At 45.3% G+C, this 22,655-nt stretch overlaps 1 protein-coding gene across 1 annotated transcript in view; it reads left to right on the forward strand.

Moving 5' to 3' along the window:
• LOC138786395 (oocyte zinc finger protein XlCOF22-like) overlaps nt 1-8,434 on the forward strand; it is a 41,360-nt gene extending 32,926 nt beyond the window's left edge. Inside the window, exons 4-9 of the mRNA XM_069963386.1 lie at nt 1,643-1,804; nt 1,893-2,028; nt 2,185-2,276; nt 2,346-2,424; nt 2,577-2,747; nt 6,692-8,434. Of these exons, the coding sequence (XP_069819487.1) occupies nt 1,643-1,804; nt 1,893-2,028; nt 2,185-2,276; nt 2,346-2,424; nt 2,577-2,747; nt 6,692-7,887 (1,836 nt within the window). The 3' untranslated portion in view covers nt 7,888-8,434. The remainder of the gene's footprint in view (nt 1-1,642; nt 1,805-1,892; nt 2,029-2,184; nt 2,277-2,345; nt 2,425-2,576; nt 2,748-6,691) is intronic.
• The last annotated feature ends 14,221 nt before the right edge of the window (nt 8,435-22,655 follow it).

The raw sequence follows: 22,655 nt of genomic DNA on the forward strand, positions 1-22,655 counted from the left end.
TGGTGTTACAGGTAGAGAATACAGCGTGCTGTGTGGTGTTGCAGGTAGAGAATACAGTGCTGTGTGGTGTTACAGGTAGAGAATACAGTGCTGTGTGGTGTTACAGGTAGAGAATACAGTGCTGTGTGGTGTTACAGGTAGAGAATACAGTGTGCTGTGTGGTGTTACAGGTAGAGAATACAGCGTGCTGTGTGGTGTTACAGGTAGAGAATACAGCGTGCTGTGTGGTGTTACAGGTAGAGAATACAGCGCTGTGTGGTGTTACAGGTAGAGAATACAGCGCTGTGTGGTGTTACAGGTAGAGAATACAGCGTGCTGTGTGGTGTTACAGGTAGAGAATACAGCGTGCTGTGTGGTGTTACAGGTAGAGAATACAGTGCTGTGTGGTGTTACAGGTAGAGAATACAGTGCTGTGTGGTGTTACAGGTAGAGAATACAGCGCTGTGTGGTGTTACAGGTAGAGAATACAGCGTGCTGTGTGGTGTTACAGGTAGAGAATACAGTGTGCTGTGTGGTGTTACAGGTAGAGAATACAGTGCTGTGTGGTGTTACAGGTAGAGAATACAGTGCTGTGTGATGTTACAGGTAGAGAATACAGTGCTGTGTGGTGTTACAGGTAGAGAATACAGTGCTGTGTGGTGTTACAGGTAGAGAATACAGTGCTGTGTGGTGTTACAGGTAGAGAATACAGCGTGCTGTGTGGTGTTACAGGTAGAGAATACAGCGCTGTGTGGTGTTACAGGTAGAGAATACAGCGTGCTGTGTGATGTTACAGGTAGAGAATACAGTGTGCTGTGTGGTGTTACAGGTAGAGAATACAGCGCTGTGTGGTGTTACAGGTAGAGAATACAGTGCTGTGTGGTGTTACAGATAGAGAATACAGTGTGCTGTGTGGTGTTACAGATAGAGAATACAGTGCTGTGTGGTGTTACAGGTAGAGAATACAGCGTGCTGTGTGGTGTTACAGGTAGAGAATACAGTGCTGTGTGGTGTTACAGGTAGAGAATACAGTGCTGTGTGGTGTTACAGGTAGAGAATACAGTGCTGTGTGGTGTTACAGGTAGAGAATACAGTGCTGTGTGGTGTTACAGGTAGAGAATACAGTGTGCTCAAATTCAAAACAGGGATAGATAGGTAAGTAATGCTTTATGCTTCTGCAGAAGTTTCATTTTTTTTAACCTTTTTTTACCTGGAGTTCCCCTTTAACGTTATATGAAGAAATATGAAGTCTTCTCCTGGAGTGTCGGATCCTTTCCATTAGTGGCGTTCTTTTTGTGCACATTTGCGACCGAGCGATTAGCTCAAACGCTTTGTCCATTTTGCACCATTAAGTCAATGATGTTTGGGCCGTACTCTGCCGTTCGGTGATCTGTCATCTTGATTGGCCCAACCTTCTTTTGGATCAGTGGTGACTTTGGCCGCCACACTAGACACAGAAGGGCAGTGTGAATGAGCAGAGACAGGCCCTGGGCTCCTGCACCATCCCATCTGCTGGGATTTGTTAAGCACAATAGTGTTATGTCTATAGATGTATGCGCATTGTTGGTGAGTGTCTTTGTGTTATCTGCAGTGCTGTGTTTCTCCACGAGCACCTCTCCATTGACTTTGTCCACCTGCCAATTACTATTCTCTCCATAAACAGGATTACACAGTAGTGAAAAAGACATGGGAGGAGTGTGTGGCCCCCCAGGAGTCAGGAGGGCGGAGCAGGGCCCGGGGCCCCATCACGGAGCCTCCATCACTGATACATGAGCAGAAGATCCTAGAACTCACCCACAGGATGACTGAGCTGCTGACTGGAGAGGTGACACTGGGGAATGCTGGGAGATGATAGAGTAATCCAGGAGGCAGCAGGCTGGGGGGGATGACTGTGTGATCATTGTGTGTGTCAGGTTCCTATAAGGTGTCAGGATGTGGCCGTCTATTTCTCCATGGAGGAGTGGGAGTATGTAGAAGGACACAAGGATCTGTACCGGGGGGAGCAGCCGCTCATGATGGAGGATCAGCTGCCCGGCCTCACAGCACAAGGTAAGAGGAGACCTTCCTGATTCTAGAGAGCAGGGGGAGGGGCCCCTAGATCATCCTCCTCCTCCCATCCTCCTCCTCCCATCCTCCTCCTCCCCCCATCCTCCTGATTACATTTAGCAGTGTATAATGGATTGTCTCCCTGTGTGTTCCCTACAGATGAAGGCAGTGACAGGAATCCACCAGAGAGATGTCCCCGTCCTCTGTATTCCCAGGACTGTGCACAGGGAGATGTCCCAGGGACTCCGCAGGTAGGTGGCGTTAAAATCGTCTTCACCATTAATTACTTAAAACGTTAATTTTTTTTCTAACCTCTTTAGGATGAAGATCTGATTGATATTAAGGTGGAGGTTATGGATGACGGGGAAGAGGACATGGATGTTAAGGCCGATCAGCAGTGTAAGGATGGCAAGATTTTGGTTGTAAAAGGGTCCCCTAGATCCTCCTCCCATCCTTATCCTCCTCCTCCGCTCCTCCTCCTCCTCCCATCCTCCGCTCCTGATGACATGTAGCAGTGTGTAATGGATTGTCTCCCTGTGTGTTCCCTACAGATGGAGGCAGTGACAGGAATCCACCAGAGAGGTGTCCCCGTCCTCTGTATTCCCAGGACTGTCCAGAGGGAAATCACAATATTAAAGTGGAGGATGAAGAAGAGAGGATGAGGGGCGATCCCCCGTGTATGAGTGAGGTGAAGGAGGAGATGCTGGGAGATGTTACCCCAGGTATGTAGTGATGTCAGGAGGTGTTACCCCCCCCCCCCCCCCCAGGTACAGTGGGGAAAAAAAGTATTTAGTCCGTCACCAATAGTGCAAGTTCCACCACTTAAAAAGATGAGAGGCGTCTGTAATTTACATCATAGGTAAACCTCAACTATGAGAGACAAAATGAGAAAACAAGTCCCAAAAATCACATTGTCTGATTTTGTAAGACCTGTAACTTCTTCAAGAGTCTCCTCTTTGCTACGTTTACACGGAACGATAATTCGTCCGATCGTACGATTAACAATGTCGGAGTAACGTTTTTGTTTTCATAACGATCAGCGTTTAGACAGTACGATATATCATACGGAAATCCGTTTTGCGATTGCTTAAAGCCTATCTCACACATTGCTTAAATCGGCGAACGACTGTTCACACGGAACGATCTGCGAATTTTTGCGAACGACGATTTATGAACCTGTTGAAAGATCAATCATTGATCATTGTTCGAATTCGAAAAGACACCTGTGCACACCCTCAAACAGTCAGACTCCAAACTCCACTATGGTGAAGACCAAAGAGCTGTCAAAGGACACCAGAAACAAAATTGTAGCCCTGCACCAGGCTGGGAAGACTGAATCTGCAATAGGCAACCAGCTTGGAGTGAAGAAATCAACTGTGGGAGCAATAATTAGAAAATGGAAGACATACAAGACCTCTGATAATCTCCCTCGATCTGGGGCTCCACGCAAAATCTCACCCCGTGGGGTCAAAATGATCACAAGAACGGTGAGCAAAAATCCCAGAACCCCGCGGGGGGACCTAGTGAATGAACTGCAGAGAGCTGGGAGCAATGTAACAAAGCCTACCATCAGTAAGACACTACGCCAGTGCCAGGGACTCAGATCCTGCAGTGCCAGACGGGTCCCACTGCCTAAGCCGGTACATGTCCGGCCCGTCTGAAGTTTACTATGATGATCCAGAAGAGTATTGGCAGAATGTCCTATGGTCTGATGAAACCAAAGTGGAACTGTTTGCTAGAAACAAAACTTGTCGTGTTTGGAGGAAAAAGAATACTGAGTTGCATCTATCAAACACCATAACTACTGTAAAGCATGGGGGGGGGGAAACATCATGCTTTGGGGCTGGTTCTCTGCAAAGGGGCCAGGACGACTGATCCGGGTACATGAAAGAATGAATGGAGTGCAAACCTCCTTCCATCAGCAAGGGCATTGAAGATGAAACGTGGCTGACAATGATCCAAAGCACACCGCCAGGGCAATGAAGGAGCGGCTGCATAAGAAGCATTTCTAGGTCCTGGAGTGGCCGAGCCAGTCTCCACATCTCAACCCTATAGAAAACCTTTGGAGGGAGGTGAAAGTCCGTGTTGCCAAGCGACAGCCCCAAAACATCACTGCTCTAGTGGAGATCTGCATGGAGGAATGGGCCAACAGACCAACAACAGTGTTACAGAAAACGTCTGACCGCTGTCATTGCCAACAAAGGAGATAGAACAAAGGATTGAGATGACATTTTGTTACTGACCAAATACTTATTTTCCACCATAATTTGCAAATAAATTCTTACAAAATCAGACAATGTGATTTTCTGGATTTGTTTTCTCATTTTGTCTCCCATGATGTAAATTACAGACGCCCCTCATCTTTTAAGTGGTGGAACTTGCACTATTGGTGACTGACTAAATACTTTTTTTCCCACTGTATATAGTCATGTCAGGAGGTGTTACCCCCCAACCCCCCCCCCCCCCCCCCCAGGTATATAGTCATGTCAGGAGGTGTTACCCCCCCCCCCCAGGTATATAGTCATGTCAGGAGGTGTTACCCCCCCCCAGGTATATAGTCATGTCAGGAGGTGTTACCCCCCCCCCCCCCCCCCCAGGTATATAGTCATGTCAGGAGGTGTTACCTTCCCCCCCCCCCCCCAGGTATATAGTCATGTCAGGAGGTGTTACCCCCCCCCCAGGTATGTAGCGATGTCGGGAGGTGTTACCCCCCCCCCCCCCCCCAGGTATGTAGCGATGTCGGTAGGTGTTACCTCCCCCAGGTATGTAGCGATGTCGGGAGGTGTTACCTCCCCCAGGTATGTAGCGATGTCGGGAGGTGTTACCTCTCCCCCCCAGGTATGTAGCGATGTCGGGAGGTGTTACCCCCCCCAAGGTATGTAGCGATGTCAGGAGGTGTTACTTCTCCCCCCCCCCCCCAGGTATGTAGTGATGTCAGGAGGTGTTACCCCCCCCCAGGTATGTAGCGATGTCGGGAGGTGTTACCCCCCCCAGGTATGTAGCGATGTCGGGAGGTGTTACCCCCCCCCCCCCAGGTATGTAGCGATGTCGGGAGGTGTTACCCCCCCCCCCAGGTATGTAGCGATGTCGGGGGGTGTTACCCCCCCAGGTATGTAGCGATGTCGGGAGGTGTTACCCTGATATTCCAGAGAATACAACCTTGGAGCTCATTCCCTTAAGCTTGGCCCTCTACCTCCTGTGTATTCTGTTGTTGTTAGCCACATCCACAGGGAGACACCAAATTACTCTGTCCGTCTTCCTGATTATGGAATCCCCCCCACTACTAGCTGTTCTACCTACATTACCCTCCCCCCCACTAGTTGGGCTGTTCTCCCGGCTGTTATAGAGAGCAGGATCTTGCATTCCCCCCCCTCCCACCCCCCTGGATTGGCGTGCTGCTTGGTTATACAGCAGACGTGTCCTTCCTTTTCTTGGATCCCTTTCTAGTTCCTGTAAGTACATTACCCGGCTACTCACTTGGGCCTCCGGATTTATTTCACCGCCCTCCATCTCTACCCCCTGACCTCTCCAGTTTCTAGACGGGTGACATGCTGACATCTTCTACCAGCGGTTCTCACCCTATATATGCTGCTGTCCTGCACACATACGGCAGACCGCACACTGCAGGAATCCTCCCATCCTGACCGCCATTATTCCTTTTGCATTATACATTATCATGTAACGTGTCACTGTTGTTTGGGAAACCTTCTAACACGTCATAGAGACACATTGAGTGTTCCCACCTGTACCGATCGGTAGAACGAGCTGGGAGCCGACCACGCTGCATCCGCTCTGTGTGAGAAAAAAAAGAGTTGGGCTCCATAGACTTTTATTCTGAGCCCGGAGCGCACTGCAGCGTGGGAACACTCAGACCCATACTCGACCCAAACCCATCAAAACTTTTGACTTGTCTCTATGACGTGTGACGTCTCTATGATTTGTCTCTATGACGTGTGAAAAGTTTTCCCACATGACAGGTACACTGAGTCTCCCCCCCACAGTGCTGAGTGAGCGGCTGAGGAGTAACCGTGCATGCCGCAGTCCCTTATTGCTCCTCACTGCGCATCATCCTTGAGCTGCGCTCTGACTATGCTGTTGCATCAATTGGACGGCGATCCCGATCACAGATCATCACAACAGAGATGCACAAACTTTATTGCTATAAAATGCGCTATTAGGCTATGTTCACACACTGTATTTTTAAGAACAGCCATTATTTGCAATTATAACAATGTCCGTTCTTGTCATGAAAAAATGTACTTCATTGAATTCAATGCAAACATTGGCCGTTGTTCACAAAATGTATTAAACATGGTCCGTTGTTCGCTACCGTTGTGGAAATAATTGACTTGTCAAGACTTGTCAATTATTTCCGGCCATTCTGCATCGAAAACAATGCAATTTTTCATGCAACAACAGCTATTGTCTATTCCCTTTATGATGGGGACCAAGCTTTATCAGGCTGCAGGTATATATGATATTTTTCATGTTATCCACAGTAAATAAAAAATATATATGATAAACATAATGGAAAAATCTTGCCTCCGTCCTGCTGGATGCGCGTCTGGTCTGCACCCCAGAGCCGCATGTCTCCCCAGCAGGAAGCAGAGGACGTCGGTTACATTGTGGTCGGGGGAAAAACATAAGAAATACATTTTTATTCCAGCAGAAAATCAAAGTGCAAGAAACCTGAGGAATAAAGCGGAAGCTGAGAATCCCAGGCAGCGCTCCTCAGGAGAAAACCTTCTCACCCTTATGTTACGTCCAGACCGATCATATAACCCTCCCAGCCACAGGGAACTGTCTCCTGACCAATCACAGATCTTCGCCACAAGTACACCTTGCAAAGGAGGGAAAATGCATCATTGTGGTGAATGCGGAAAACAGTTTACAAAAAACTCAGATCTGTTTGCACACAGAAAAAGTCAGTCACATGACAAGCTGCATTTATGTCCAGAATGTGGGAAATGTTTTATGACTAAAGCCAAGCTCATGGATCATCAGAAAAGTCACAGGGGCATAAGACCATTTTTATGTTCTGAATGTGGAAAACAGTTTATGCTGAAATCAGATCTTGTTAAACATCAGAGAATTCATACAGGAGAGAAGCCATATTCATGTCCAGAATGTGGGAAATGTTTTACTGATAGATCAAATCTCCTTACACATGAGAGAATTCACACAGGAGAAAAGCCATTTTCATGTTCACTGTGTGGAAAATGTTTTACTGAAAAATCAAGTCTTGTTACACATGAGAGAATTCACACAGGAGAAAAGCCCTATTCATGTTCACAATGTGGGAAATGTTTTATAAATAAATCAAGTCTTATTACTCATGAGAGAATTCACACTGGAGAGAAACCATTTTCATGTTCAGAATGTGGGAAATGTTTTTCAGAAAAGTCAACTCTTGTTACTCATGAAAGAGTTCACACAGGGGAGAAGCCATATTCCTGTTCACAATGTGGGAAAAGTTTTATCAGTAAATCAAATCTCATTACTCATGAGCGAATTCACACTGGTGAGAAGCCATATTCATGTTCAGAATGTGGGAAATGTTTTATAAATAAATCAAGTCTTGTTACACATCAGAGAAGCCACACTGGGGAGAAGCCTTATGCATGTTCAGAATGTGGGAAACGTTTTACAGATAAATCAAATCTTGTTACACATGAGAGAATTCACACAGGACAGAAGCCATATTCCTGTTCAGAGTGTGAGAAATCTTTTACAAACAAATCAAATCTAGTTAAACATAGGAGAAGTCACACAGGAGAGAAACCATTTTCATGTGCAGAATGTGGGAAATGTTTTATAACTAAAGCCAGACTTGGGGATCATCAAAGGAGTCACACAAGGTAGAAGTTGTTGTGATGATTTATATGTGTAATTCTTTTTTTTTTTTTTTTTTTTTTTAACATATACATTTTTAGCAGTATTTTAAGCAGCAGTAACCTCAGAAATCCTGTGCTGTTTCTTCATTGAAGCTCCAGTCAGTAAATAAGCGGCATTAGAGGTCATGGGCCGTACCCCTAGTTTTACCATTCAGTGCTGGGAGCCATGATGCCCCTCGTATGGTCTGTGACCTCTGACACTGCTTAGTGGCTGCATCCATTGTGACACAGGAGCCAGCGGATAAGTGCTGGATCGGGCAGGCGACTTACCGCTGCAGTGTTTCATGCATTTGGCGCCCTTTGAGGGCTCTTGCTGGTCAGTGCTCATTTCCAGAACCTTCCCACTTGGTCACTAATGGCGATCACCTTGTTCCTAGAATTCATCCCCCACTAAAATGTGGGCAGATAGAGGGAATGTATATCCAAGTCATAGATGAGACAATTGATGAAATGACTACGAATGATCGAACATCGGAAAATCGTAGGTTGGATCAAACTCTAACATTCTCGAACGTGCCGCATTTAATTGCTGATGCCTTCCTGGTCCGTGGGGAAGGCGGAGACAGCCCGGGTTACCTAGGCTGAATCTTGGAATTCCAGGCGGTAGCCGGACTGTCTCCTCCTTCCCCACGGACCAGGAAGGCATCAGCAATCAAATGCGGCAGGTTCGAGAATGTTCGATTTCCATTGAACCTATGATTTTCCGATGTTCGATCATTTCTAATGATGACATGACCTCCTGCCCTCCAGCATGTTATACGCTCCACCCGACATGTTGTTAATTGTCACATTTGTATATTCTGATAACATTTTGTAATAGAAATATAGAAGATGTTCAGATCTTTCCATGATACCTTTCTTTCACCCACTGATTAATAAACCTGATTGGCCGAGCTTTTGTATGAAGAAGCTTCAGTGTCGTTACATTATTAATGTTCCTCCAAAAATCACTTGAAGTGTTTATTTCCTGGAGCCTGTAGGCAGCACAACAATGGGTTAAGTTTACGTCCCCTGGAAGGAGGCTGGAGAGGCTTTGATTAGTAGTAGTCATTAGACCTGCGGCCCTTCAGCTGTTGCAAAACCACAATTCCCATTATGCCTGGACAGCTAAAGCTTTGGATTTGGTGTCCAGGTATGGTGGGAAATGTAGTATCGCAGCAGCTGGAGGGCCGCAGTTTGGAGACCATGCACTAGACCTTTAGTCTTTATTCCATCTGGATAATCTGATCTGTGACCTCTAGATCTGCAAGTGTAATGCAAGATTAAGGCCCTATTCCACGGGTCGTTTAGAGAAGCAATATCGTTCGTATTCGGCCGATAACGGCCGCTACGAACGATATTCGTCCCGTGGAGTAGAGTGCAACGATCAACCGACATCGTTCATGTCGGCTGATCGTTGCAGTCGCTTGTTTTTCAACATGTTGAAAAACAAGCGACTGATATAGCAGCGATCTGCTGCCGTCGCTCCGTTGAATAGGACCGTCGGCAGCAGATGCTGCTATATCCTATGAGCTGCCCGGACGATCAGCGATCCCCCGGGCAGCCCCCCCAGCAGCTCCCCGCCGCCCCTCCCGCACTCACCCGCTCGCTGACGCCGCGTTGAATAGCGGCGGCAGCGAGCGGGGAACGAGGAGCAAACGAGCGCTAATAGCGCTCGTTTGCTCCTACAAACGACTCGTGGAATAGGGGCATTAGCTGTTCAACAAGACTAGGTGTCTTTACTCTCTTACCACAGCACAAGACCCCCTCTTAATATCCAGAATCGATGGCGAATTCTGATAGAATTATCTCTTGGGTCATATTGAATTAAGAAGACACTTTAGAAAGAAACCCTGGCGCAGAGAGAGACCATATCCCTTAGGTAGGGTTCCCTAGATAGCAAGGCTTTCCAGCTCACTTAGGGTATGTGCACACTACAGAATCCCAACGGAACACCCGCCACAGATTCTGCAGTCGCTCACGGACACTGTCAGCCACACATCTCCGCTGCCTCCATAGGCTTCTTTCTATAATTTTCCAGATTCTGCCATCCGCCCGAAGAATGAACCTGCGGAATCGGTCCGTGAAAGGGTGCGAGCTGCGGAATCCACAGCGGGTGTTCCGTCGGGATTCTGTAGTTTGCACATACCCTTATACTCCAAGCAGAGGAGATAGCAACTAGGAAGACTGCCTTCCTTCTTTGGAGTCCCAAAAGGTGGAACAACTAAATGTTTTAACACCACATGCAGATCCCAAGATGTAATGCCAGACTAATGGATTGATCGGAATATAGGGAGAAACATTTTTGAAGCTTTGCATTGTCCCTGGAGACAAACACATCTATGTCTAGGACTCCGAACGTCTGAGTTATCAACTTGAAGATCTATGGATTTGGCGTCCACTCTTCTGGAAGATAACAATTCTTGCTGAGCCAATCTGCTGCTCCTTATGTGCGCTGCTGAAGATCTACTTGCACTCCTTCATGAGGGATGGACTGTGGCCATATTGTCAGACTAGATCTCTGTGGAGAAGGATATGTTGGAAATGCATTAGAGCCAGTTTGAGCTGGCTCAGAGTTCCTTGCAATTCAACATGTATCTCTCAACATGTTACTTGGGACCAGTCCTGCTGCATTCAGCTGTTGTCGACTATAGATGATCGAACCTCGGAAAATCCTAGGTTCGATCGAACTCAAACATACCCGAACCTTCAGCATTAGATTTCTGATGCCTTCGCGGTCCGTGGGGAAGGAAGAGACTTGCCGGGGACCGCCTGGAATTCCGTGATTTCGCCCATTACCTAGGCTAAATCCTGGAATTCCAGGCAGTCCCTGGGCACGCTCCTCCTTTTCCGAGGTTCGATCATCTCTATTGTCAACATGTATGCCCCAGGCCCAAGAGGAGGCATCTGTCATGGTGACAATCTTCCTCTGAGGAATAAACAAGATCCCTTTCTCCAGCCATCCTGAATAAAGTGAACACTGTAGATCTTGACTCAACAAAGGCCTGTCCATTGAAGAATAAAGTCTTCATACCCGATCTTTGAGATAAAGTCAATGACATCTGAGTGGAGTCCAGTACAAAATCCAGAAAGTGAATTTTCTGTGATAAGATGCAGCGTCTTCCAATATATTAGGAAGCCATGATCCTTCAGGATTTGAAGAGTGATCTCCATATGGATGGCAGTCACGTAATCGCCTATTGTCTGGTGCTCTACGTCTGGTTGAGCAGCTCATGTGAGGGTCTGGGTGCCAGGGTTCCCACTGTGACATAAATGTGCTTGTAGATGCTTGCAGCAGAAAGGTCTGTACGTAAATGAAAGAGACTATTGACTAGGGAAGATCGAACATCGGGAATTGTTAGGTTCGATCGAACTCGAACCTTTGTCATTTGATTCCCAATGCCTTCCAGTTCTGTGGGGAAGGTGGAGACCTATTATCTAGGCTGTATCCCTCTTTTCCAGGGGGAACTTGGGCTTGCTCCACCTCCCCCACGGAAGGCATTAGGAATCAAATGACATAGGTTCAAGAAGATTCGAGTTCGATCGAACTTTACAATTCCCGATGTTCGATCGGAAACAATAACACCAGGTGTGGGGACCACTGAATTGGGAAGGGTTCCAACAATTGTAAAAAAAAGTTTTACATTGAAGCCAAAAGCCCTGAATGGACGTACATGACCATAACACAGGGTACCCCTTCGTTGTGGCATCCCTTAAAGGGACAGTGTCATCAGAAAATTGTTTATTGTTTAACCCCTTGCTGCAAAATGACGTTCCAGGAACGTCATGAAAGGCAGGTAGTTCCTGCAATGACTGGATCATCCCCCCCCCCCCCCCCAATAGCAACCCAGACGCTGCTCAGTTTCTGACGATCAGGGACCTGATTGTATATGTACTGTATGAGCTGTCAGTGTAACACAGATCATGTGCTGTAATGCATTATATATAAGTGAGGAAGTAAAAAGAAAATACATACATAAATAATTTAAATAAATAAATATACACATCCCCCCCTTTATAAATGGTCCCGCTAAAGGAAGGGTCCATTTACACAGAAAGATTATCTCCCAAAGATTTGAAGCCAAAGCCAGGAATGGATTTGAAAAGAGAAATCTCAGGCTTTCCTTTATGACCTGATCTCTGTTTATAGTCTGTTCCTGGCTTTGGCTTCAAACCTTTGGCAGATAATCTGTCAGATAATCTTTCTGTGTAAATGGATCCTAAGATACATACATTTAGTATCATCACGTCCGTAATGCCCCCGTCTATTAACCTGCTACATTAATTATTCCACCCAAATAACGCCATAATAAATAAAAAAATAACCAAAATGAAATTTATTTTTGTTAATTCCGCCCCCTAAAAAATATAGAAAAAGTTATCACATGTACCCAAAAGGTGTAATGCTAAAAACTTCGCCCGCAAAAAAAAAAAGCCCTCACATAACTCCATTGGCAAAAAAATCTAAATATTACAGCGCTTACAATATACAAGACAAACAGTATTTATAGTATAAATGTCATTAACTATAAAAAACACTATATAAAATGGATATCACTGTAATCGTACCGGCCTGACGAATAAAAATAACATCATATGTAATGTATTGTACAATGAATAGGAAGCAATAAAAACCTGAAATAAAAAAAGGCCTCAAAATTCCCCAGATCTTGTCATGTCTGCGGCCTGTGGTTGAGTCAGGTGACACACTGTGGCCACATATGGGGGATAAATAGAGAGTTGTATTTCTCAGTTAGTATTTGCTGTGTTAGAGGGAAAAAAATGGATTAAAATGGATTATCTGCTAAAAAAATAAACATTTTAAATTTCCCTTCCAACTTAGGGCTGCAACACTTCCATTTTTTCACCTACAAACCCACACAAACACTTATTTTATGTGCCACTAATTGTACTTTGGAATGACAGACTTAATTTTTCCATAAAATATGTTGGTAAACCGGGAAAAAAATATTTGAGCAGTGAAAATGAAAATTAAATGCAATTTTTTTTTATTTGAGGCTGGGGGGGGGGGGGGGGGGGGGGGGAGTGTGTTTACACCATTTGCCCTATGGTAAAACTGACATGTTACCTACGTTCCTCAAGTCAATACGATTACAACGATATGCAACTTGTATAACTTTTTATTTTATTTGATGGCTTTTAAAAAATAAAAAACCTTTTAAAAAATCTAAATGCTCCTTAACCCCTTAAGGACAGAGCCTGAAATGGCCTTAATGACAGAGACAAATTTTATGAATATGACCTGTCACTTTAGTCATTGATAACTTCGGGATGCTTTTACCTATCCGGCTGATTCTGAGATTGTTTTCTCGTGACATATTGTACTTTACATTTCTGGTAAATTGGAGTCGATACTCATAACAAATCTTTATGAAAAAAAACCAAATAATGTGAAAAAATGCATTTTTCCAACTTTGAAACTTTTTTGCGTATACAGAAAGTGGTTATACCACATAAATTATATATTAAATAGCATTAGCAACATGTCTACTTTATGTTGGCGGCATTTATTAAACTATATTTCATTTTTTTTAGACAATAGGAAGCTTAAAACATTAGCAGCAAATTTCCAAATTTTCAGTAAAATTTCAAAATCAGATATTTTTAGGGACCTGTTCAGGTTTAAAGTGTATTTGAGGGGCCTGTATGTTAGAAAGCCCCACAAAGCACCCCATTTCAGAAACTGCACCCCCCAAACTCTGCAAAAGCACATCCAGAAAGTGTTTTAACCCTTTAGGGGAGTCACAGAAATAAAAGCCAAGTGTGTAAGGAATTTGAAAATTTTAATTTTCTGTGCAGAGATTTTATTGTAATCCAATATTTTTCATAATCATAAACCTATTACCAGAGAAATGCACCCCAATAATTATTGTCCCGTTTCTGCAGTTTATAGAAATACCCCATATGTGACCCTATTGCGCTATTTGACGCAACCACAAGCCTCAGATATAAGGGAGCGCCTAGTGAATTTCAACGCCTCCGTTATATTTGGTCATTTCTGACTGTACCACTTCAGGTTGGCAGAGGCTCTGGGGTGCCAAAACCTAAAAAACACCCCTAAAGAGACACCATTTAGAAAACTACACCCCTCAAGGAATGTAACAAGGGGTGCGGTGAGGATCTGGACCCCACAGGTGCTTCACAGATTTTCAGAACAATATGGCTTGAAAAAAGAAAAAAAAATTTTTTACACTAAAATGTTGTTCTAGCCTTCAATTTTTCATTTTCTTAAAGGGATAAGAGGGAAAAAAAGACAAAAAATGTGTAGCGCAGTTTCTCCTGAGTACGGAAATACCCCACATGTGGCGATAAAGTGCCAAGGGGGCGCAGGACGAGCCTCCAAAGGGAAGGAGCGCCAATTGGCTTTTGGAAGCTGAATTTCACTGAAAAGGATTTCAAGGGCCATGTCGCATTTACAGAGCCCTCGTGCTGCCAAGACACTGGAAACCCCCCACAAGTGACTCCATTCTGGAAACTACACCCCTCAAGGAATCTAACAAGGGGTTCAGTGAGCATATGGACCCCACTGGTTACGGGCACAAATGTGGAACAATGTGACGTGAAAGGGAAAAATTTCATTTTTTCACTTTCATGGCACAAATGTGCCCGTCATCAAGGGGTCCATATCCTCACTGCACCCCTTGTTAGATTCCCTGAGGGGTGCAGTTTCCAGAATGGGGTCACTTGTGGGGGGTTTCCAGTGTTTTGGCAGCACGAGGGCTCTGTAAATGCGACATGACGTTCATCATCCATTCTAGCCAAATCCAACCTCCAAAATCCAAATGGTGCTCCTTCCCTTCGGAGGCTTGCCCTGCGCCCACATGGCGCTTTATGTCCACATGTGGGGTATTTACGGACTCGGGGGAAATTGCTCTACACATTTTGTTTTTTTTCTTCTTTTAACCCCTTGTGAAAATGATAAATTCAAGGCTAAACCAACATTATAGTGTAAAAAATTTAATATTTCATTTTCACGCCACATTGTTCCACATTTGTGTCCGTCACCAGTGGGGTCCATATGCTCACTACACCCCTTGTTACATTCCTTGAGGGGTGCAGTTTCCATAATGGGGTCACTTGTGGGGGGTTTCAACTGTCTTGGCAACACAGGGGCCTTTTGAATGCAACATGGCCCCTCGAAATCCATTCCATCCAAATCCAGCCTTCAAAAACCAAATGGCGCTCCGTCCCTTCGGAGGCTTACCCTGCACCCGCATGGCGCTTTATGTCCACATGTGGGGTATTTCCATACTCAGGAGAAATTGCGCTACACATTAAATGTTTTTTTTATCTTTTAACCCCTTGTGAAAATTAAAAAATCATGACAAGATTAATGATTTAGAGTAAAAATTTTACAAAAATTACACTAAATGTTGGTCTAGCCTTGATTTTTTTCCATTTCCACAAGGGGTTAAAAAAGAAAATGAACATAAAACGTGTAGGGTAGTTTCCCCTGAGTACGAAAATACCCCACATGTGGGTATAATGTGCTATATGGGCACAGGGCAAGTCACCAAAGGGACAGAGCGCCATTTAGAGGCTGGAATGGAGGATGGAGGCCATGTCGCAATTACAAAGCTTCTGTGCTGCCAGGTCAGTAGAAACCCCTGACAAGTGACCCCATTCTGGAAACTACACCCCATAAGGAATCTAACAAGGGGTGCAGTGAGCATATGGACCCCACTGGTGACGGGCACTTACGTAGAACATGTGCCGAGAAAATAAAAAATACAATTTTTTTCATTTTCACGTCCCAAATGTGGCCGTCACCAGGGGGCCATATCCCCGCTGCCCCACTTGTTAGATTCCTTATCGGGTGTAGTTTCCAGAATGGGGTCACTTGTGGGGGGTTTCTACTGTCCTGGCCGCACAGAGGCTTTATAATTGCATCATGGCATCCTCTAATGGGAATGGCGGCCATACCTACTTAGCTGGGGAAAAGGGACAATTCTAATTTATTTGGGGGTATTAGGCCAATTATTAGTTTATAAGGTTGGAAATGACAGGTGTCCATCAAACTCAATCTGTGTTGATCCAGAGGAAGGCAAAAACCCCTCGTGAGGCAGACGACAGTAGCTTCATCACAGGGGAAAAATTCCTTCCCGACTCCATAATGGCGATCAGAATAATCCCTGGATCAACGTGACCCCTGAAATAGGAATAAGGGACAGAATATAGATAATGTAGAACCCCAATGACGTGTAGTACGCCTTGGAGCGATCCAGTATGCAGAGGCCGGGGGGATCAGGACAGGTGTCACACTGGAAAATGGCGTCCTTCCTGATCCCCCTGTTACGCCACACTCTGTACTTCTTCTGGGGTCTCCCTTTCTCCAGTGTGGGGGACGTCACCTGGAAAATGTTCTCCTGGTGCGATACGGGGTCCTTCATATCCAGAAGCGCTGGGTCCGCTCCATGGCTGCTAAATATTAGGGCTCTATTACGGCTTCTGATATGTTCGGATCGTGCCGCAAGCTACAGTAGCTCGGGCAGCGAGGGACCAGAAGAGGGGGTGCTGGTATAAAAGTTATCCCCGTACAGGTGGTGACCTTTATCCAGCAGTGGGAAGATCAGTTCCCGGACGATCTTCCCACTTGTTCCGAGGATGGGGGGGGGGGGGGGGCCCCCCCCCATCGGGGGCTGGATTCGGGTGTCCCTTCCTACATACACTCTAAGGGTACGTGCACACTGCGGAATCGCGACAGATAACCCTTCGTGCATTCCACAGCTGGCACCCACCGGCTGACTGATGCAGGCACACGTCTCCATCCGTGTCATAGACTCCATTCTATGCACGGGCGGATTCCGCTCTCTGTCCAACGTATTCATTCTTTGGACGGACGATGGAATCCGCCCATGCATAACATGGAGTCTATGACACGGGTGGAGACATGCGCCCGCATCAGTCCGCCGGCGGGTGCCAGCTGCGGAATAGAAGAAGGGTTATCCTTCGCCATTCCGCTGTGTGCACGTACCCTAAATCTGTAAGTGTACCCTGAGGTACGCTCACAGAGTTTGGAGAATTTCACTCCATACCGTCATCTCTTATTGGGACGGTACTGGCGGAAAAGACGTGTCTGGGGGGCAGCGTACGCTACGCTACCCCCAGATACGTCATTGGATGATGAGGATGATGAGGATGAATGGAGGAAAGAAGGATCCCCCCATTCATCCTCACTGGCTGTTTCGGTGTCGGAGGTAATAATAACGTATCCCTCTGACGCCGAAAACACCCTAGGGGCCATCTTTATATGGGGACTAGTATATGGGGTATGTAGTGGTGTAGTGTCAAACTTTATTCAATGTAGTGTGGTGTAATGTAGTGTTTTTTACGTGTTTTTTTACAGTAAGTATAAAAAAAAAACCTACGCCAACAAAGGAGTTGCTGATAAATGCCGCACTTATGTGCGGCACTTATCAGCAGACCGTGGCAGTAGAATATAGAAAAAAAACACCCTACGCCAAAAAGGAGGAGTTGCTGATTAGCAGTGCACTTTCGTGCGATGCTGATCAACACTCAGCGGCGATAGGGTGCGGAAAATAGAAAAAAAAAAAAATTTGAAAAAAAAAAAAAAAAACTTTCTACATTCTGAACATCCCTGTAGCTGCTGATAAGTGTATTACACATATCAGCCGCTAGAGGGCAGCAGAGCGCAAAATACGGAAAAAGCCGACGCTGGAGCCGAAAATAGCCGAGAGAAGCCGAACGTGACGTCACGGAAGAAGCCGAAGACCCGAACGAAGACGAGGACGCCGCGAACCCGGAAGACGCCGATCAGGAGCCCGGGACAGGTGAGTAATGTACAAATACCTGCTCTGGACCCCTCGGCTACCTAGCTGAGGGGTCAGGGGCAGGTATTTACTATTTTGTGGGACTCTGATCGCCGTGCCACCGGCCCGATCGCCGTGAACGGCCGGCCGGCCGTTCACGGCGATCGGGCCGGTGGCACGGCGATCACCATTACTTTTTACAGTAATGGCGGTCGGTGCCGTCCTCGGACAGCACCGACCGCCATTTTTTTCCGGGTTATCGGGTCGCCGATGACCCGGAAAGGTTCCGATCGCCGCTATTGGCTGATCTGAATTGATCAGCCTATAGCGGCGATCGTAAGCACGGGGGGTGTTAACCACCCCCCGTGCCGTGAAGCTAAGATGGCCTGCTATGATTTATAGCAGGCCATCTTCCCCGATCGCTGTGTGCGAACACGCAGCGATCGGGGAAACATCGGGCGTAAATTTACGCCCTGACGCGCCAAGTACCAGGGCGCGAGGGCGTAAGTTTACGCCCGATGTCGTTAAGGGGTTAAAATTGCTCTGTGACCATCCTTATAGCGCTTTTATCCTCTGGTCTATGGGGCTGTGTGAGGTGTCTTTCTTTGCGCCATGATCTGTACTTTCTATCGGTACCTTGATTGCGTATATGCGACTTTTTGATCACTTTTTATTACATTTTTCTGTATTTGATGTGACAAAAAAAAAAAACAAGAATTTTGCACTTCGGCAGGTTATTGCGCTTACGCAATTCACTGTGCCAGATCAGGAATGTGATAATTTAATAGTTCGGGCGATTACACACGCCGTGATACCAAATATGTTTATTTATTTATAAAATGGGAAAAGGGGGGTGATTTGAATTTTTATTAGGGGAGGGGATTTTTTTTATTCATGAAAACATATATACTGCACTAATCTCTCATAGAGATACATATATACTGCACTGATCTCATAGAGATACATATATACTGCACTGATCTCTCATAGAGATGCATATATACTGCACTGATCCCCCTGGGGGACTTCTATATACACAGCACTGATCTATCAGAGATACATATATACTGCACCGATCTCTCATAAAGATATCTATGTATTGCACTGATCCCCCTGGGAGACTTCTATATACACAGCACTGATCTCCCATTGAGATCAATGCTGTGTATATAATAGAGCATGATCCACTAGATCACCATGGGAACAAATAGGCATTTAGAAGCAGCTTTCACAGCTGCATCTAAATGGCTCATTAGCGGACACAGTCCTGGGCTATTAATAGCAGCCAGGATCGCGGCGGTTTAGAGTGGGGTCTGAACTCCCCTACCCGACCCAGGATGCTGTGGTGTGCACTGCTGTGAGTCTTGACCGGTCACTTGCCAGATGGTGAAGTGTGACTCCACTACAGTGGTGGTTGGCTGGGGAATAGCTCAGCCAGATGTTAGGTTGTTGTGACACCAATGCCGCTTGGGCACACAGGTATGATGGCACACCTGCTTTTATTTTAGATAGGCTGGCTATACCCTTTCCCCTGTGGTCAGTGACCTGCCAGGATGTGAGGGGGTCCCTTGGGCGCTTATCATGGTGGTCCGGAGTGGAGTTGTGACCCACCCGGACTATTTGTACTGCCACCCACAGAAAGGGGAGATGACCCAAAGAAGGTGCTGTTACGGTGTAGGTGCTTAGGTAAGAATCACTGAGTCCCCTTACAATAAACTCTTCTTTACTACAGGAATACTTGATACAGTGATATACAATAGACTTCTGACTTAATAACACACTTTGGACTGACAAGACTTGTTCTGAGAGCTTGAGAGGTAGTATAGCTGTGCTGGCTTGGTTGCGTGCTGAGAAGTAGAGTAATTTAAGAGAAGTAGAGAGCAGCATGTCGAGAGAGTCCCAACCCACTCTGCTCTGCTGGAACTTTAGAAGTAGAATACTTCAGAGTAGATAGAATACTTGTGCCCATATTTTGACTCTTTGATCTTTGCACCACCTATTGCCCACCAGTGTTGGGCGACCAGTCCTAGAGGGTGACGCAAGCCCCAGACCTTGTTACCCGAGTTGAGCAGAGTGGTCACAGTTCTCTGGTTACACCCGCACTGCGAGATAGAGTATGTTGGCTGTTAGCAACTTTGCTCAATCCGGATCAGTTCCTCTTTCTTCAGGAGAAAGAAGCTCAGAGATAGGTAGAGAGAAAGAGAAGGTCCTTATTGTTGTACAGATCACAATAAACAATAACCCTTTGGCCCACTGACATAAGGAGCTTCCAAGGAAAAAAGGTGAATGGATCCAGCACTTCCAAAAGAAAAATAAATGCTGCTAAAACTTAATGCTTTATTTCATCTTGATTAAAAGGCTGTAGTGCACTACTGGGAGTGCGGTGGCTGGACGACGCTTTTCGCGCATGCACGCTTAATCATGTCTTCAAGCCACGACCAGGTACGTAGGTTAAAAGACCAAGATTGGCCAATTGGAACAATTATAGTCTGTCACGTGTTTGTGAGCAAGTATTTCGTAGGATCGCAGCTGTGTTAGACTCCGTAATTGCAAGCAAGTATGCCTTATGTTTAAAGCATGTAACATCTATATTTATACCTATACTTTTACTACCGTTATGTTCCCTTGTGTGTCAAAACAGCCCCCCCGATCCATAGCAACTTATATTGCTATAAGAGGAGAGCGTGGCGCATATATACAAAACGCAATTGCAACAATGTTCGCTTTTATAGTGTGAACAAGTATCATAAACATGTACTGTTCACTATTCCAAATATATTGGATCGGGGGGCTGTTTTGACACACGAGGGATAATATCAGAAAAAAGGTGCTGGAGTGCCGTATAATTGCATACAATGTTGTTTGTGTTTCCTTATATTTCAAACATGAAAGAAAGGTAGACTCACGTTTCAGTTGCTTGATTTTGTTCGTTTATTTCAAACGTTTTCGCATGGTGGATCCATGCTGGTAGCTAGTGGGCACTCGCAGGTGTGCATAGAACGGAGTGGGCGTTCCTTACTGCCGTGACGCGACGTTTCGGGGCGGACCCCTTACTCATGCATACTGGCTAGTGGGACGTGCTCCTTCTTATTCACCTTAGCCCGACCCTGTTCGTGTCGTCATTCAGACAAAGGTACAATTAAGGTTATTCTTAACATGGCATTACATTACATGCAAAAACATCATTGCTGACTGTGGATTCATTAGTTGATATAACAATCAGCACTTATTAGCGCTGTATTGGCCAAGCCTAAGATGTAAAAAGTAAAAAGTAAGCCGGGGCTCGATCTCGATCAGCGCTAACAAGTGCTGATTGTTATATCAACTAATGAATCCACAGTCAGCAATGATGTTTTTGCATGTAATGTAATGCCATGTTAAGAATAACCTTAATTGTACCTTTGTCTGAATGACGACACGAACAGGGTCGGGCTAAGGTGAATAAGAAGGAGCACGTCCCACTAGCCAGTACGCATGAGTAAGGGGTCCGCCCCGAAACGTCGCGTCACGGCAGTAAGGAACGCCCACTCCGTTCTATGCACACCTGCGAGTGCCCACTAGCTACCAGCATGGATCCACCATGCGAAAACGTTTGAAATAAACGAACAAAATCAAGCAACTGAAACGTGAGTCTACCTTTCTTTCATGTTTGAAATATAAGGAAACACGAACAACATTGTATGCAATTATACGGCACTCCAGCACCTTTTTTCTGATATTATTGCATGTGTACGGGCTAGTGGCAGCCTGGATATCTGAGAGTGCACATTACCTGTGCGGATCATTTATATACACAAGGCACATGAGACTTGGTTCACACGAGACACTTCTTTGCATTCTTGATATGGACATTTCCCACTTTACCGTGTGAACATGGCTTTTGAAGCCATAGGAAAAATAACGGAGCAGAGGGCCGAGGTGTTTGCATTCACGGAGAGCGAAAGGGCGGAGATCTTAACACAAGCCACAACAGCTGGGTTAACACTTGCCGAACTGAAAGATCAGTGCCATCTAAATTATGAGTCAATGCTAGAAAAACTTAAAAAAAAAGGAGGTCAGTGAATCATTACATGCCTCCACATTGACCGAATACCTGAAGTTACAAAGAATCCCGCGAGGGTTAAGAAGTAATCTCACCCCAATACTATTGCATGACGATCCAGTGTACCACCAAACTTGGTACGCGATGAATAACAGACACTCACTAGATCTCATGTTGCTGACTGTGAAACACCTTCAGCTGTCACTTACAAAAACAAGAGAGGAAATCCGACAACTAGAGATAAAAATAAATGAAAATTTCAGTACTGATGAATGTGAAAAAATTCAGAGTACATTATTGTGCAACATGGAAAAACTTAAAGCCACCATACTGCAGAATAAACTACAAAAATTTGAAAGAGATAATAAAGATTATTTGTTCAATAGGGTTTACACGTGGGCCGAGGAGAGACGCACCTCCAGACGCACGCGTGTGAACTATAGAGGGGATAACTTGTCCACACCCATAGCCACCTCAACAGATGAAGACAAACCAATTAAACAAAAACAACAGAAAGGTTTTTTAGGCAACGTCAAGGACAAAAAGGACAAATGGAAAAACACCAACAAAGAAGGAACGAGTTCAGAAATAAGCAGCAATGCAGAGGAAGAAAAACTACCAGCAAAGAAAAAGGAAGTAAAAAAGAAAAAATAGAGAAAAATAATGACCTGATAGTCAACATTTCAGACCGACGACTTACTACAATAGAACAAAGAGTTTTAAATAAAGGATTAGGTTTTGTTCCATCATATGAACTGTCCAAATTTGATTTTGAAGTAGATTTTTTTAGATTCTGCAGATTGATCAGACTAAAGATGCATTTTTTTGACGTAAAATGGAAAGATAATAAATCTCTTTCATTTATAGACAGAGTACCATCTAAATTGCGGACAAGAAGCATGTTCGATCCAGCTATGGATAATG

Source organism: Dendropsophus ebraccatus, chromosome 3 (assembly GCF_027789765.1).
Source record: "Dendropsophus ebraccatus isolate aDenEbr1 chromosome 3, aDenEbr1.pat, whole genome shotgun sequence".
NCBI classification, from domain to species: Eukaryota; Metazoa; Chordata; class Amphibia; order Anura; family Hylidae; genus Dendropsophus; species Dendropsophus ebraccatus.